Raw genomic sequence first — 17292 nt, 5'->3', positions numbered from 1 at the left:
GGGCCTGTGAGCCATGGCCGCTGAGTCTGCGTGTCCAGAGCCTGTGCTCCTAAACGGGAGAGGCCACAACAGTGACAGCCCCGCGTACCGCAAAAAAAAAAACAAAAACAAAAAACAAAAAACTTTTCTGGAAGTATATAGCCTGAGGAAACAGAAAAGTGGTGCAAATCACGGGAAAACTGGGATGGGGCTGTGACAGCCTTTGCTAAGGATCCGGGCCCGCTCCACCAGCCGCACATGTAAAGCAGTCCTGAGGACTTTGGCTCAGCACTTTGGAAAGTGGCACGCTGTAACTATCCTTCCTGCAGGACGGCATAATGGGGATTCCTAAGCCAACCGTTCACCACATCATCACCCCCACTCATGTCTTCCCAAATTAGGGAGCAATCATGAGAAATCCTACGACTACACTAACCTTCTTTCTTTCTTCAACACTGCTTCTTTGAGAGTAAAAGCAGGAACTAGGAGGCCAAGTTGTGCAATATTCTCATTCCTTACTTGAATGCCACTTTTCCAAGTTTATGGCAGTGGCTGTATCCTTTCCTTCTTTATGCAGGGTGCATTTTTAGCCCTTTTTAAAAAAACCATCTTCGTATATTTGCTAGATAGTAGAGGAGAGTGATCTGAATTCTCTCCACAGCCTTTACCAAGAAATGCATTTTACAATGATTTTAAACATGGCCGAATAATTTCAAACCTTTTATAATCTTAAACCCCAAAGAGTAATCATATTTTTAAAATAGTAAATCAGTTTCTTTACAAAACTGCTAAAACAAAACTTCAAAATCCTTTCGAATAAGAGTGAGAATGGAGTAAAAGACTGCAGAAATGGTAAGGACCCTGGAGAAAATGAGTACCTGCCATGGACGGGGCCAACATTACCCGACCAAATACTTATCCTTTGCAGACAATGACATTATTATCCTCATTTTTACAGGTAGAAAACTAAGGTCTGAGAAGTCTAAATCACTGACTGGCAACCCTGTCTGCAAATGAGAATGACCTGGGCCCAATCCCAGAGACTCATTTAATTATTCTGGGATGGGACTTGGGAATCAAGCTTTTAAACCTCCCCAGGTGGTCCTAATACGCAGCCTGAATTGAGAACACCTGTTTACACAATGCTACAAAGTCCACAACAGCTGACCAGGATTCAAACCTAGGTCAACCTGACTGCCCACTACACAGCATTAACTCCAAACTCTGGAAACAAGTTTTTAAGAGTTTGTTAACTATTATGACAACTACTCCAAAAGGTCAACAAATATAAAAGAGCTCAAAATATAAACTGTAATGACAGCTTGGTTAATAAGATTACAAGATAAATATAACAAAATTAAAGTAATAAAATAAATGACACAAGTTCAGTCCTGGCTGGAAACAGAAAAGAAAGCCTGTTACCTGTCAGAACCTGGGTGAAACTCTGAAAGCAGGGAAGGTCGTCTGCGAAGCTGCTGCTGCTGCTGCTGCTGCAAGAGCTGTGAGGCCTGACTGGCTTCAAGATGAGAAGAACGATAATCAGGGACTGCAAACTCCTAGTGGTAAAATAATCAGAAACTAATTATTAACCAAGAAGTGAAAAGCATCATGAAACCAAACCCAGGACAAATGAACAAAGGCAGTTATGGTCCACTAAGTATGGAAAGAAGCAGCAATGATTTCAATCCTGCACTGATTTAACTCTTTCCCATAACCTGAAACAATCAACATTAACTATATATCATTCAAAAGAATTCAAAATGAGATTTCCTGTTCAACCTATATATTTTTTTTAATTTTTAAAAATTGACTTATTTATTTATGGGGCACTGGGTCTTCATTGCTGTGCGTGGGCTTTCTCTATTTGTGGCGAGTGGGGGCTACTCTTGGTTGCGGTGCAGGGGCTTCTCATTGCGGTGGCTTCTCTTGTTGCAGAGCACGGGCTCTAGGCTCATGGGGGCTTCAGTAGTTGCAGCACACGGGCTCAGTAGTTGTGGCTCACAGGCTCTAGAGTGCAGGCTCAGTAGTTATGGAGTACAGGCTTAGCTGCTCTGCAGCATGTAGGATTTTCCCAGACCAGGGCTCGAACCCGTGTCCCCTGCAGTGGCAGGCAGATTCTTTTTATTTTTAAAAAATATATTTATTTATTTTATTTATTTTTGGCTGCACTGGGTCTTTGTTGCTGCGTGCAGGCTTTCTCTAGTTGCGGCAAGTGGGGGCTACTCTTCATTGTGGTGCACAGGCTTCTCATTGCAGTGGCTTCTCTTGTCGCAGAGCACGGGCTCTAGCCTCGCAGGCTTCAGTAGTTGTGGCACATGGGCTTAGTTGCTACGCAGCATGTGCAATCACCCCAGGCCAGGGCTCGAACCCATGTCCCCTGCACTGGCAGGCAGATTCTTAACCACTGCACCACCAGGGAAGCCCGACAGGCAGATTCTTAACCACTGCGCCACCAGGGAAGTCTCAACCTATATTTGATTTATTCTTCTAATAACATATCACAATAACTCCTAATCTATATTATTCCCATAATAAGGTCTCAAACCCTTGTGTTCAATATGAAATCCTAAAAAGCATTCCTATCTTAAATTTAAAATGGGTAAGCTAGAAGGGACACAGAAGCCATCTAGTTAAATCCACGTGTATTTACAAATTAAGAAACAGAAGTCCAGAGAATCAACCTGCTAGTTAAGAGTAATAGTTTTTCCATCATTCTAGGTAGGTGTTTTATGTTTGTTTTTCTACTTTTCTTTTGTTGACTTTTTGTTGAAAAGGTCAAAGCTTCTTTTGAAAAGATATTAACAATCACAAACAGATAAACACAGAATTACCAAATAACCCAGGAATTCCACTCCTAGGTATATAGACAAACTAACTAAAAGCATATGTCCACACACAAAAATGTGTACACAAATTGTCAAAGCAGCATTATTCACAATAGCCAAAAAGAAGACAGAATCCAAATGTCCACCGACTCATACACAGAAAAACAGCATGATATATCTGTACAATGGAAGAGTATTCAGCCATTTAAAAAAATGAAGTACTAATACATGCTACAAAATAGTTGAACCTAGAAAACATAATGCTAAGTTAAAAAAAAAAAGATTGAGAAGCCACATATGATTCCATTTACATGAAATGTCTACAAGATGCAAATCAAGAGACAGAAGGTAGATTAGTGGTTGTCGGGAACGGAGGGAAGACAGGAATTGCGGCTGACTACTATTATGTATGGGGTTCCATTTTGGGTGATGGAAAAGTTCTAGAATTAAGTAATGGTAATGGTAGCCCAGCATAGTGAATATATGAAAAACCACTATATTATACACTTAAAAATGGTGAATTTTATGTTATATGAATTATATATCAACAAAAGTTTAGAAAATCATAAACAGATAAAGTAGAGCTGGCCAGACTGAAACATGGAGTAGGACAGGCGGTCCAGAACCTTTCATTAGAAGCAAATAACAGTAAAAAGATTATCTCATACACAGTCTATGAAAATATATCAGGTACAAAGTTGAAAACATAAACAAGAAAAAACACTGAAGACAAAATCATTTTTTAAAAAAAGTATGTCAAAACTCAAAAAATAAAGAATTTACATCCAAAGAAATAGAGACAAGATTATGTGAAAGTGAAAAAGGACACAAAAGTATTAAAAATATCCTCAAAAAGAACCAAATAACAAATAAAGAAAGTAAAAAGTTGATCACTGAAATTAAACAACAGTAGAACAGACAGAGGTGAAGGGCAAATGCAAGCAAAGACAGGACTGAGGAATTCTCTCATAACACAGTACAGCACAAAGATACAGAAATTACAGAAGTTAGAAATGGCAGCTACAGTAAAAGGTTCCAACATTCAATATCCACAGGTGAGAGGCAATATTCTGTGAATAATAGAATAGCATTTCTCAGAAGTTAAAAAAGACATAGACCTCAGATTTAAAACGGCCTAAGAGAAAAGTTGAGCAGATTTAAAAGATTAATCCACACTGGACGTATCAAAATCTTAGAAAACAAAAGATGAAGAGAAAACTCTACTACTAGTCATAATAAAAAATTGGTTTCCTACAAAGTAAGAAGGATCATAATAAAAGCAGACTTCTCATCAGCAACACTGAACAGAACGAAACACAAATACATATTCCAAGTTCAGAGGAAAACAAATTTGAACCTACAAATTCAGTAACCAAATCATCGTTCAAGTTTTAGGACTACAGACTTTTCAGAATTCCAGAACTCAGAAAATTCACCAGTGACAGTGTCTCTGAAAGAATTCCTAAAGGATGCACCCAGCAAGACAAATGAAGAGTAAGGAGCGAAATAAAAGAAACAATAGTGCACTTCTGCTTCCAGCTATGAGCAAGCAACACTGTCCAAACTACATTCCCACAGTAAACAGCAAAAAAAAACTGGACAAAGTGTAGGAATTCCTTTCAGACATTGGACAATAGGCTGCACAGGACCTGACCTCTGAGAAAAGTGACACAAATGGGGGAGTCCTAGCATAATCCAGGCTTTCTGCCTGGAGGTGATTTCCAAACTGCATCCAAACAGTGCCCCAGAATCTTATTCATTGAAGAAGCAACCATACTAGTTTGGGAAAGCCAGATAGAATTTCTGGAGACTTCCAGAGAGGAGGGAGTTACACAGAGAAATATTTCCTGAAATATGAATGTGTTCCCTTAAGTGTTTGGCTGAATTCCAATCTGTAATGCTTAGGGAGAGCATAGCCCAGTCTTTAAAGGCTGAACTAAGAACAACTTCTGAAGAAAGAACTGTTAGAAGGAATGATAAAACAAACAATTCCCAGAGCTCACACAGGGCCAGACCTCATTCAAATTTCCTCCAGCCAGAGATAAGAAATTTCACTGGATACACGAGATATTCAGTAGATAGCCCAGAAGTGGCAAGTTCAGAATTGGAGGATAAATTAGACCTAGAATAAAGACTATTCTAAACTTGCCTTAAGAGTGTTTAAAAATAAAGCTCAAAAGTAACTTCACTGCCTACCAAAAGGAATCCAACCGTCTTTAAAGGAATACAGCAAAATCCAGCAATGTTCATATTCTAATCAAAAATTAAAAATCCAATGCCTGCAATGATAATTTCACAGGATGAAATTAACAGTAGGTTGGAAACTGCAGAAAAAAAGATCAGTGAACATGAAACCATAGCAAAATAAAGCAAATGGGTACAAAAACGGCGGCGGGGGGGTGGGGGGGGGAGACCAGAGGTCCAGTAACCTGTAGGATAAAATAATATAGGAGTAACTGGTGTCTCAGAAGGAAACTAGAGTAGAGGAGACAGAAAATATACCTTAAGAAATAATGGCTGAATACTGCCCAAATTTTATGAAAATGACGAATACACAGAGGCAGGAAGCTCAGTGAATGCTAAAGTCAGTAACATATACATTCAAAAAGCACAACAAAGGCACATCAAAATCAATTGCTGAAAAACACTGATAAAGAGAGAAATCTTAAAAGTAACCAGAGGGGGAAAAAGATATATTTAAATAAACAAAGATAAGGATGAGCAAAGACTTCTGGTCAGAAACCAAACACGTCAGAGTTCAACAAATTACATCTCTTAAAATGCTGAAAGAAAATAACTGTCAACCTAGAATTCTATATCCAGTGAAAGCATTCTTCAAAACTCAAGTTGAAGTAAACTTTTTCAGGTAAATAAAAGCTGTGCAAGTTCACTGCCAAAAGACCTGCACTAAGAGAAATAAACGATGCTCTTCAGGCAGGAAGAAAATGTAGCAAAAGGAAACCTGAATATATACAAAGAAGTGAAAGGAGTCAGAAATCACATATATGTGGGCAATTATATAATAGAAGGGAGAAAATAATATGGGCAGAAATCAGTAAAATACAAAAAAATAGCAAAAAATGGATGAAACTAAAGCTAGTTCTTCAAGGAAAAGAATCTATTAAACTGATAAACCTCTAACTAGACTAATAAAGAAAAAAAGGAGAAAAAAACCACTTATTAACACAAGGAATGACATCACAACAGATCTAAAAGACACTGAAACAATAAGGAAATAGTATGATAAATCACAGCAATAAATTTAGTATCTTGAACAACAAAATACCCAAACTGACTCAAGAAAAAGTAAAGAATCTGAATTATAACTGTTAAAGAAATTGAGTTAATAATTTATCAGTTAAATTCTTCCCACAAAGAAAATTCTAGGCCCAAATGGCTTAGATTCTATCAAATATCTAAGGAAGAAAACAATACCAATCCTACAATGACTCTTTAAGAAAATACAGGGGGAGGAAACACTTCCCAAGCTAATAACCTTCCTAATGGTGAAAGGCTGAATGCTTTCCTCTTAAGATCAGAAACCAGGCAAGGATGTTCCCTCTCACCCCTTCTATTCAACACTGTACTAGGTATTTTAGCCAGTGCAATAAGGAAGAAAGAGAACAGACATCTAGTTTGGAAAGGGAGAAGCAAAAGCTGTCTTTATTCTCAGGTTACAGGATCACCTACATAGAAAATCCTATGAAATCCATAAAAAAGCAAGCAGAAGTAGCAAGTAAGTTTGCAGGATAGAAGATAAATATACATAGCAGCAATGAACTGAAAACTGAAATTCAAAAATAAGTACCAGTAACAATCACATTAAAAATATTACATATTTAAGAATAAATGTGACAACAGATGTACATGACCTGTACACTGAAAACTATCAATTACTATGAAAAATTAATGCAGACCTGCATAAATGGAGAGATATACCATGTTCATGGACAGAAACATTCAAAGTTGTCAATTCTCTCCCAAATTAATCTCTAGATTCAATACAGTCTAAATCAAAATCCCATCAAGCTTTTTTGTAGACACTGACAAGTCGATTCTAAAATGCGAAGGCGCTAGAATATCCCAAACAACAATTCAGGAAAGAATCACACTACTTAGCTTCCGGGTATTATAAAGCTCTAATAATCAAGACAGTGTGCAGTGCTTTATTAAAAGATTAAATGTTTGTTTACACAGAAAAATCACATTTGTGAGATAAAGAAAGACAAAACATATCAGTGTAGAGAGAACAGAAATATACTCACATATATATGATCAACTGATTTTCAATGAAAATGCCAAAGCAATTCAGTGAGGAAAGGATAACCTTTTCAACAAATGATTTCTAGAACTGAATACCCACATGCAAAACAATGGCTTCAACTCTTACTTCACACCATAAACAAAATGTAATTCAAAATAGATCACAAACTTAAATGTAACAACCTAAAGTTTTAAAGCCCCTAAGAAGAAAACATAGAAGAAAATCTTAGTGACCTTGAGTTTGGCAAAAAAATTCTCAAATATGACACAAAAAGCAAGAAATATTCAAGACAAAAATTAATAAAATGGACTTGATAAGATTAAAAACGTATCTCCCAAGAATACCATAAGAAAAGAAGGCAAAGCTTCTTTATGTAATCTAGTAGATACAGCTAATACATAGATACGTATCTCCTAAACAATTTTATTTGTAATAACCAAAAACTGGAATAAGTGACTGGATAAACAAATTATGGTATATCCATACCCAGCAATAAAAAGAAATTAATTACCAAGATGCGTGAGAACATGGATAAACCTCAAAAGTATTATGGGACAGAAAAGAAGCCATTGACAAAAGAGTTCATGTGAAACTCAAGACAAAGGTAATCTGTCATGACAGAAAGCAGACCACAGTTTCCTGGGAGTTGAGGTTTGTGGGAAGTTGGGGAGGAGGCCTGACCTGGACAGGGCACAAGGGAACTTTCTGGGGTGATAGACATTTTTTTCTTTCTTCATTTTGGTGGTGGTTTTATGGTTGTATGAATCTTGTCAAAATGTACACATATAATAAAATTTTATTATAAAGTAAATCCCAAAGTCGATTAAAAAAAAAAAGAAAGCAGCAGCAATAACCTAGGAAATCAGTAATCAGATGAATAGCACTGGGGCAGGAAGGACACACAACCAAAACTCAGCACCTAACCATGTAAGAATCCTCAATCTAGCAGTAGAAAGTGACTTCTTCAACCAAAAAAGGACATCTACAAAAAAATGCGACTAATATGATACTTAATAGTGAAAGACTGAATGTTTCCCTAAACAGAAACAAGGTAAGGATGTCCCTTCTCACTTTGTAATCATGACCATGCTTTAAAGGAGTCCTCGGTAGTACCCAGTAGTACTCAACTATATTTGCTGGTAAGTGTGCTTTCTTGTTCTCCAAAATGACCATTTCATCCCTTCCCTTCTCTTTTCTTCAAACCTCTTACACCCCCATCCCTGGCACACTCTAAGCTGATAATTTCACCTATTTTATTTTTCACAAGGTAAAACAATCATGCAAACTCATCTTCCTACCATCAAATCTCTCAAGGCAGAGGTTCTTTAATATATCACAAATAATACCAGTAGCTACATAGAGTAAACACACATACAGAAAACCTTAGCACAGGACCTGGCCCTCACTCAAGAGAGGCCAAGTCATCCGGCCAGCTTAATACTCAACCAGAACTTGGCGCATAAACAGAGGTCTTAACTTAGAAACTCTAGGCAATTGATTCTTCTCTATCCATCAACAACTCCTACAATCAGAAGCAGAGACACGTTCACCTCCTGAAATCTGGCATAAAGTCACAATAAGAAGATAAATATAATTAATCCCTAACCTTTGGTCCCCCACCTTTGAGAATGGTTCTTGCCATTAAAAAATATATATAACAATTATATATATATAATTGTATTTGGTTTCTGACCAACAAATGTATTAAATGGGAAAAGTAAAGAAAAACACAAAATACGTATGCAACTTGCATAATAGCTGTTCCTTACCTGCTGGTGACGGGTGCTGGGAAAGGTGTACTGAACAGAGTGGGGAGGATAACGACTTTGCTCTGTGCTGAATGCTCCTTGGTTGGGAGGATAACCTGAACTTGACATTATCAGTAAAGAAGTCCTCACCAGGTTGTGAGATCAAGTGCAACAAACAATCATGCTTCTAGGAAATCACCTAAACAGGATGGGGAAAGAAAAGAATTGATAAGTACTAAAGCACCAGGTGTGCTTCCAATAACACAACTATAGCTACATAAACAAAACCACTATTATCAGTAAAAGCTTTCTCTCTTACTTACTTAATATAATAGAAGTTACTGGGGCTTTAAAAACATCAATGGGTCTTTTCCTCTATACTTAAAAAAGTTTCTTTAACATATCACAAATAATACCATTACCTACATAAAGTGAACACACATAAAATCTTAGCTCAGGAGCCAGCACATAGCAACTGCTCAGTAAACATCCTTCTTTCAGTAAATATCTGAAACACAAATATTACATATTACAAAAACAAAAATCTATGGCTGTAAATTTGGGGGTTGTGAAAAAGTCAACTGTTAAAAGGATTCAAGAGTATTTATAAGGTAAGCATTTGTGCAGAGGAAATATTGTCTTTATTAAATAATTCTGCCCCAAAATGACAGCCTAAGAAGGCATTAGGGATAGAAAAGCTTTCAAGGAAGAACAAAGTGAGCCTATCACTTCAAGAAAAGCAACTGCCAAATTTTTTTAGAAAATGAGGATTTTGGAAAAACTTCCATCTGTCACCATGAGCCTGACGGCTTCCCCACATTTAAAGACTTTTCTGGCAAGATTGGTGGTGGTATTAACAAGTGTGATATTACATAATGAAATTTGAAGATCTGCATAACTCAATGAATCAGTATTTTCCAAATGACCAATACAGAATTACAAAATAAGGCGTAAATGAAATATTTATTTAAAGTACAAAACATTTTACCAGTTAAATAAATAGGCGCAAGACAAACCAATAAATGTTTAATGTGACAGAATATGAAAGGTTTACTAATATGGTTTCAGATTCTACACAGTAACTAACCTTTAAAAATTTACCATTTGTCTGGTTTGGGTGTGATATCAAAGAATATCCACAATTATGTTAAAAGGCTATTAAAATACCCCCTCCCTTTTCTAAATACATGTCTACCTGAGGTTAGCTTTTCTTCATAAACGTCCATCAAAACAACATACTGGGGCTTCCCCCGGTGGCACAGTGGTTAAGAATCCGCCTGCCAATGCAGGGGACACAAGTTCGAACCCTGGCCCGGGAAGATCCCACATGCCGTGGAGCAACTAAGCCCACAAGCCACAACTACTAAGCCTGCGCTCTAGAGCCCGAGAGCCACAACTACTGAGCCACGAACCACAACTACTGAGCGCGCGCACCTAAAGCCCGTGCTCCTCAACAATAGAAGCCACCGCAATGAGAAGCCCACGCACCGCACCGAAGAGTGGCCCCTGCTCGCCGCAACTACAGAAAGCCGCGCACAGCAACGAAGAACCAAAGCAGCCAAAAATAAATAAATAAAATAAATTTATATATATAAAAAAAAACGTATTGCAAGATTGAAGCAGAAATGAGAAACAAGCTACCTTCTTTTCAGATACAGAAGAGGTCTGCCAAAATGTAAAACAATACCACTCTTCTCATCAAATTTTTTGTTATATTTTGGAAAATACTTATTAAAATGTTATTTACGTTAAGATTTGGGTTTATATTATTTTTAAATAAATATCTTTTACATTTCCCCATCTTAGTATCTAATATGGTAAATATCAACACATATAACCCACATAAGCAAAAGCTCTTTGGAGTCCCAAATAATTTTTAAGAGTATAAAAGGAGTCTTGAGGCCAGAAAGTTTGATGACCACTGGCCTAGAGAATCAGGCCATCTTCAGATTGACTAGCATGAGTGCCCTACAGAGGCAGGTCACACCAGGTCTCTGCACTCCTTCTACCCTGCACTCCTAGAAACTCTGGCCCTGTTAAGGTGTGGCTTTGACATGATGTTTATGTCAAGTGAACTACTCTACTGGACCCGGGTTGTACCAATCACATCCCCCTCCAGGAATCTGAATTGAGAACATTAGCTATTGCGAACTGGCCAGAGTAGGAGTCAAGGTGAGCCAGAGCATGTGCCAGAGAAGTTACAGGGGAGCAGAGGACGCCAGTCCAGACACAGACCAGAACAGGAGCAGAGAGAAGTGGAGCCCAGAGACCTCAAAGGCCCTCCGAGACACACTGGGAACTGCCTAGGCTCACACTCCTTGAATCAGCCCCCAGAGAAGGTGCTGTATTTCTTTCTTTCTCCTTGGATACCTGTTAAACGGCCTACATAGTCTCACAGTAAGTCCTCTTTGCTTAATACAGGTGGAGTAGGTTTTTACGTCTTAGAATCATGAGATCTCAAGTTAAGTCCCAAAATAACTATACAAACCTTGAACAATCCAAATGTCACATCCATCAACGGAGGAACAGATAGATAAAATCAGGTATATTCATACAAGGGAATATTATTCTGCCACAAAAAAGAACAAAGCACTGATACACGCTACAGCTTAGACAAACTCTGAAACATATGCTAAGTAAAAGAAGCCAATCATAGTGACTGATGATTCCTTTCATATGAAAGTCCAGAATAGCCAAATCCATAGAGACAGAAAGTAGATTAGTGGGCACTTAGGGATGGTGGGGTGGGGTGGAGGAATAGTAGGTGATGGCTAAAGTGTATGCGGTTTCTTTTGTTGTTCACTGTCGTAAAATACACATAACATAAAATTCACCATTTTAGCCATTTTTAAGTGTACATTTCTGTAGAATTATGTACATTTACATTGTTGTGCAACTATCACGCCGTCCATCTTCAGAGCATTTTCATCTTCCCCAAAAGAACCTCTACACCCAGTAAACACTAACTCTCCATCCCCTCCCCCAGCCTCTGGAACCACCATTCTACTTTCTGTCTCTATGGACTTGACTGCTCTAAGGACCTCATATAAGTGGAATCATATGAGTCACCAGTCCTTTTGTGACTGGTTTATTTCACTTAGCAGAAATCTTCAAGGTTTATCCATGTGTTAGCATGTATCAAAATTCCCTTCCTTTTTAAGGCTGAATAATATTCCATTGTATTGGGGTTTCTTTTTGAGGTGATGAAAATGTTCTAAAATTGACTGTAGTGGTATCTGCACATATCTCTAATATATTAAAAACCACTGAATTGTACAATGGATGAATTTTAAGGTACATAAATTATATCTCAATAAAGCTTTTTTAAAAAAATTACCTAGCCAAAATCAAACAAGCAAAAAAACTATACAATGCAACCACAAGATTTAAAAACAACTGTGCTGGGGCTTCCCTGGTGGCGCAGTGGTTAAGAATCCGCCTGCCAATGCAGGAGACACGGGTTCGAGCCCTGGTCTGGGAAGATCCCACATGCCGCGGAGCAACTAAGCCCGTGCACCACAACTACTGAGCCTGCGCTCTAGAGCCTGCGAGCCACAACTACTGAAGCCCGTGTGCCACAACTACTGAAGCCCACGCGCCACAACTACTGAAGCCCACGTGCCTAGAGCCTGTGCTCTGCAACAAGAGAAGCCACCACAATGAGAAGCCTGCGCCCCGCCAACAAAGAGTAGCCCCCACTCACTGCAACTAGAGAAAGCCCGCATGCAGCAGCAAAGACCCAATGCAGACAAAAGTTAAATGAATAAATTTATTAAAAATAAATAAAAACAACTGTGCTGCAGTCCAAGTTGACATATTCCATAGTTCACGAATTCTAATACCCACATGTTCATACCTTAAAAACTCTGAAGTCAATATCCATCCCACAATCACTAGCATTTTATGGTTTCATGAGTAGTACTTTTCCTTTAATCTTAGAGGTAAATAACAGTATCTTATAAGCAAAGACATCTTTTTGCTGAAATACAGTATTAGAGAGTTACTGCATCCAGTCTTAGGTTTCTGTCCTAAATCTCTCTCCAGAAAGCTTTTTGTCCTTTTAATTTGTTCCTTGACGCTTAGGATAAGGCAAGAAAATTAAGGACACTGATATTCCCAAAGTGATTTCCAATCTGGGGTCCTTCAAAAGACCAGGTAACGTTTGCAGGACTTTCAAGAAACCTAACAGAAACACATATACAAACAAGGGACAGAGGACACCCTCCTAAGCACAACCCCCAAAAGCACAAACAACAAGAGTATTATCTTTGACAGAGAAAAAATTTTTCTGTAAAACAAAGACACCCTAAAATGGCAAACCACAAACCAGAAAAAGCACAACAGCAAAATTCTGATATACATATGTATCTTACAAATCAATAAGAAAAAATGATCGCAACAGAAATATAAGACATGACAGAAATATGAGATTAACAAAGGAAATAAAATTAATGAAGTCAACTTCAATAATGACAGAAAAGTAAAACAAAGAAACTGGCAAAATATTAAAAAATAATGCTTAGTGTCTGGTGAGGGTTTAGAGAAAAAGGTACTGTTGCACACATTACTGGTGTGTATGTAAAATGGGTACAAATTGCTTTCTAAAGAAGAATGGCAATTTATACAGCATCAGCCTTGAAAATATGCATATCCTCTACCACGGCAAATCCACTTCTAGGAATTCATTTGGTTATTCAATACAGATATATCCAAAAATGAATGCCTGAGGATGTTTCTCAAGGAACTGTCCTAAATATCCAATACACAAGCTTAGAAAATTGTTTTTTAAGAAATTTAGCTAATGAAAAATTTTACTTAGAACATGCCACAAAAAAAAGTTCTTATAAATGAGAACATTTTGTTTTATCTAAGTATGATTTGTATATACCACTACTTCTCTGTTTTTCATGTGTCTATCACATCTTCACAAGACTTCAAGGCCAAAGGCAGAAATATCATGTACGTATTCAGTTAACATCTACTGAACAGTATATACTGTGTGTCAACAGCTCTAAATGCTGGCATAGAATGAGACCACGATTGGCATCTTATCTTGAGGTGACGTAGACAATAAGTGACCACAAAATACTATGATAAAGTGCTATAAATAAAACAGGATGGGAGAAGGGAAAGGGAGACACGTCTGGCAGGTAGAAAGCCAATCTCAGCTAGGATGACCGTATGCCCCAATTTCCTGAAACAGACCCAATTTACAACTACTATCCCAGTGCAGTTATTAACTATGCTCCATTTCCTTCTCAAAACGGTCCCAGTTTGGGTAATAAATTATATTCTAAGATGACTTTTGAGCCAAAGCCTTGAAAAGACAAGAGCATTCCATGGAGAGAAACTAGAGAAGCCCTAAGGCAAAGCAAGGATGCTGAGGGGGAGTGAGGGAGAGGGTGACTGAGGCCAGGCCTGAGACTGGGTGGGGGAGACTGCATGGGGTTCTGCTGGTGTGTGACCTTATGTTACAAATATTTTCTTTCAGCATTCATAACTTGTTTTGTCTTTCTGAAGACCTTCTCTACCCCAAAATTTTCAAATATTCTTCTACTTTCCCCTTTTACACTTCTTAAAGTTTTTTAATACACTTAGCTCCTGAATCATCTAATTTTTTTCCTAAAGAATGGTAAGGTAGGGGTCTAGATGTATTTTCTTTACTACTTGATAGTTAATTATCCAAACAAAACTCTTACTAAACATGTCTGCCTTTCCACACCGATCTGAAATGCGAATCATTCTTATTACAACCCAGCAATTTCAGGATATACCCTAGAGAAACTCGCATGTACATACAAAAGGATATTTATTGCAGCAGTGCAATAGGCAAATTTGAAGACAGCTTAAATTCCATATTCATATGATAAAATACTATACAGCAGTTACAATGAATAAACTACAGCTATGTTTCAATACATATAAACCTCAAAAAAAGTAAAGCTTGGTGAAAACAACTTGTAGAATGATACGTATGTTCGAAATACAGAAAACAATACTATATATTATTGACACACGGCTTAAGTTTTCTTTTTTCTTTTTCATCATCTTACGGGATTTGGGAAGAGCAAAATTCAGTGCACCAACTTGATCCAAATTCCTACCCAGCTAGGCTTAGAAAATAAAATTTTCTAGAGAACTGCCATTCAATCTAACCTTAAAAGAAAACTTAAGAGAAAACAACTTTTTAAATGTTACCATCCTTACTACTACTCGCTGCACTGTTCCTGCTGTCCCAGCAGCAGCCAGGGAAGGGGTGAGAAGAGGGCCAACGCCTCCCGGACTGCTTCCTGCCTGCTCCCCCACAAGGCCCAACTAACAGCGCTTTCACAGACCAGGAATCTGAAGCACAGAGAAATTCAATCATTTCTCTATGTCACAAAGTTGTCAGCGGCAAAAATGGGAGAAGCTAGTGTTCTCTGTGATGCTGTGCAGCTTTCTCAGCAGGTAGTGAGCTACTCTGAGGGGCTGAGATGTGCGGTGAGACCACCCATCAAAACCACCAAGGGGCTTCCCTGGTGGGGCAGTGGTTAAGAATCCGCCTGCCAAGGCAGGGGACACAGGTTCGAGCCCTGGTCCAGGAAGATCCCACATGTCGCGGAGCAACTAAGCCCGTGTGCCACAACTACTGAGCCTGCACTCTAGAGCCCAAGAGCCACAACTACTGAAGCCCGCACGCCTAGACCGGTGCTCCACAACGAGAAGCCACCACTCACCGCAACTAGAGAAAGCCTGCGCAAAGCAACAGAGACCCAACACAGCCAAAAATAAATAAATAAAATAAATTTTAAAAATAAATAAATGAATAAAAATAAACCATTCCTTCCTACTAATTAAAACAAAACAAACAAAAAAACCACCTGGGCAGCACTCCCTTCCTACATACCTGCACCTGCTAGTGGAAGGGGAAAAGTCAACGTGTGTGTGTGCGGGGGGGGGCTTTGTTTGTTTATGTTTCTGGAAATAGATATTATAGGTAAGGTTTAAGAGTTTCTCAAAGTACCACAGAATACAGAGGGAAAAATCTCCTTCTCACCCTGTCCCCAGCTTCTACTCAGTTCTCCTCCCAAAAGGCAACCAAAGTTACTAGTTTCTGGAGTATCCTTTAGAAACAGCCTACACGCACGCACGCGCGCACACACACACACACACACACACACACACACACACTTTGCCCCCTACATAAATGGGAGCAGAGTAGATAATATACTGTTCTATATCTTGCTTTTATTACTTAACATCTTAATAGATCTTGACAATCGTTTTCATGACTCCATAAAGAGCTTCTTCATTCTTTCTATTGCTGTAATGTATTTCACTGTATGAATGTTCACAAGTATTTTATACATTGTCCAAGTAATTCTGATCTGCACCCCTAAGAAATGCTTAGGTGATCTGTCTCTGAGCTCTCCTCCCAATTCAGACATCCTAAGTAAATAAAGCTATAAATGGAATGGAGAGGCAAAAGGAAAGATCTTAGCTCAAGGTCATCCAAATTTTTTTCCATCAGTGGCCTACATGATGAGAGATCTATAGAGTACAGTATTGTTTTATTTTCATTTTCAGCAATGATAGTCCTGATTTCAACACATACATTCAATGTCATTCAAATATAAGTCAAATGATTTGTCCGTGTTTCCCTTTTATCATAACCAATCCTTCATGACGTCCCAGTTTTCTCATGTGATTTTAGTGAAGTTTAATTTGAATCATCTTAAAAATAAATTAAAGTTAGTTACTATCAGCCCACCACAGGTGGTAACAAAACATCAGCAAAACTAGAGATTAGGGCTTCCCTGGTGGCGCAGTGGTTGAGAGTCTGCCTGCTGATGCAGAGGACGCGGGTTCATGCCCCGGTCCGGGAAGATCCCACATGCCGCGGAGCGGCTGGGCCCATGAGCCATGGCCGCTGAGTCTGCGCGTCCGGAGCCTGTGCTCTGCAACGGGAGAGGCCACAGCAGTGAGAGGCCCACATACCGAAAAACAAAACAAAACAAAAAAAAACTTACCCACAAGATACAACACAACAGTTCAGACCCTTGTTTAACCAGCTCTCTTTCTTTCCTCAAACATCTTACATGGAAGCCAAATGTATAAAATACACAAAGAAGAAATACTCTGATTCAGGGAGAACGCGGAACCTAAATCTGTCTTTTCAGCCCCCTCCCCATTCCCGTCCTGCCTCGGACCCTCACTCCAGTCCTGGCTCACCAAGACACCTCCACAGAACACTTGACAGTTTGAAAACAACTGAAGTAAAAGAATCGGTTTAAAGTGGAGGCTGAAGGGGAAGGGAAAACCTTAAATGGCAGTTTCCAATTTTAAGTTCAGTTCATAGCTCCAAAACTCATTAACTCACAGTTACATGCTTGACTCATGGACTATAAAAATTCTGTGAAATGTTTAAGAAACCTGGTCAAGATTTTATGTGCAACAACCTCATATCATAAACATATATAATTGTATTCTAGGATGA

General features: G+C 38.5%; 1 protein-coding gene across 1 annotated transcript in view; it reads right to left on the bottom strand.

The window, feature by feature from the left end:
* Window positions 1–17292, bottom strand: part of NCOR1 (nuclear receptor corepressor 1) — a 142626-nt gene that overhangs the window by 112380 nt on the left and 12954 nt on the right. The window contains 2 exon segments of the mRNA XM_027131124.1: window positions 1402–1535; window positions 8838–9015. Of these exon segments, the coding sequence (XP_026986925.1) occupies window positions 1402–1535; window positions 8838–8945 (242 nt within the window). The 5' untranslated portion in view covers window positions 8946–9015.

This window comes from Aethalodelphis obliquidens, unplaced genomic scaffold (genome assembly GCF_003676395.1).
Source record: "Aethalodelphis obliquidens isolate GAN/ISIS:26980383/991018 unplaced genomic scaffold, ASM367639v1 scaffold38, whole genome shotgun sequence".
Lineage (NCBI taxonomy): Eukaryota > Metazoa > Chordata > Mammalia > Artiodactyla > Delphinidae > Aethalodelphis > Aethalodelphis obliquidens.
Note: the sequence above shows the minus strand (reverse complement) of the source record. Positions and strands in the feature narration are given on the sequence as shown.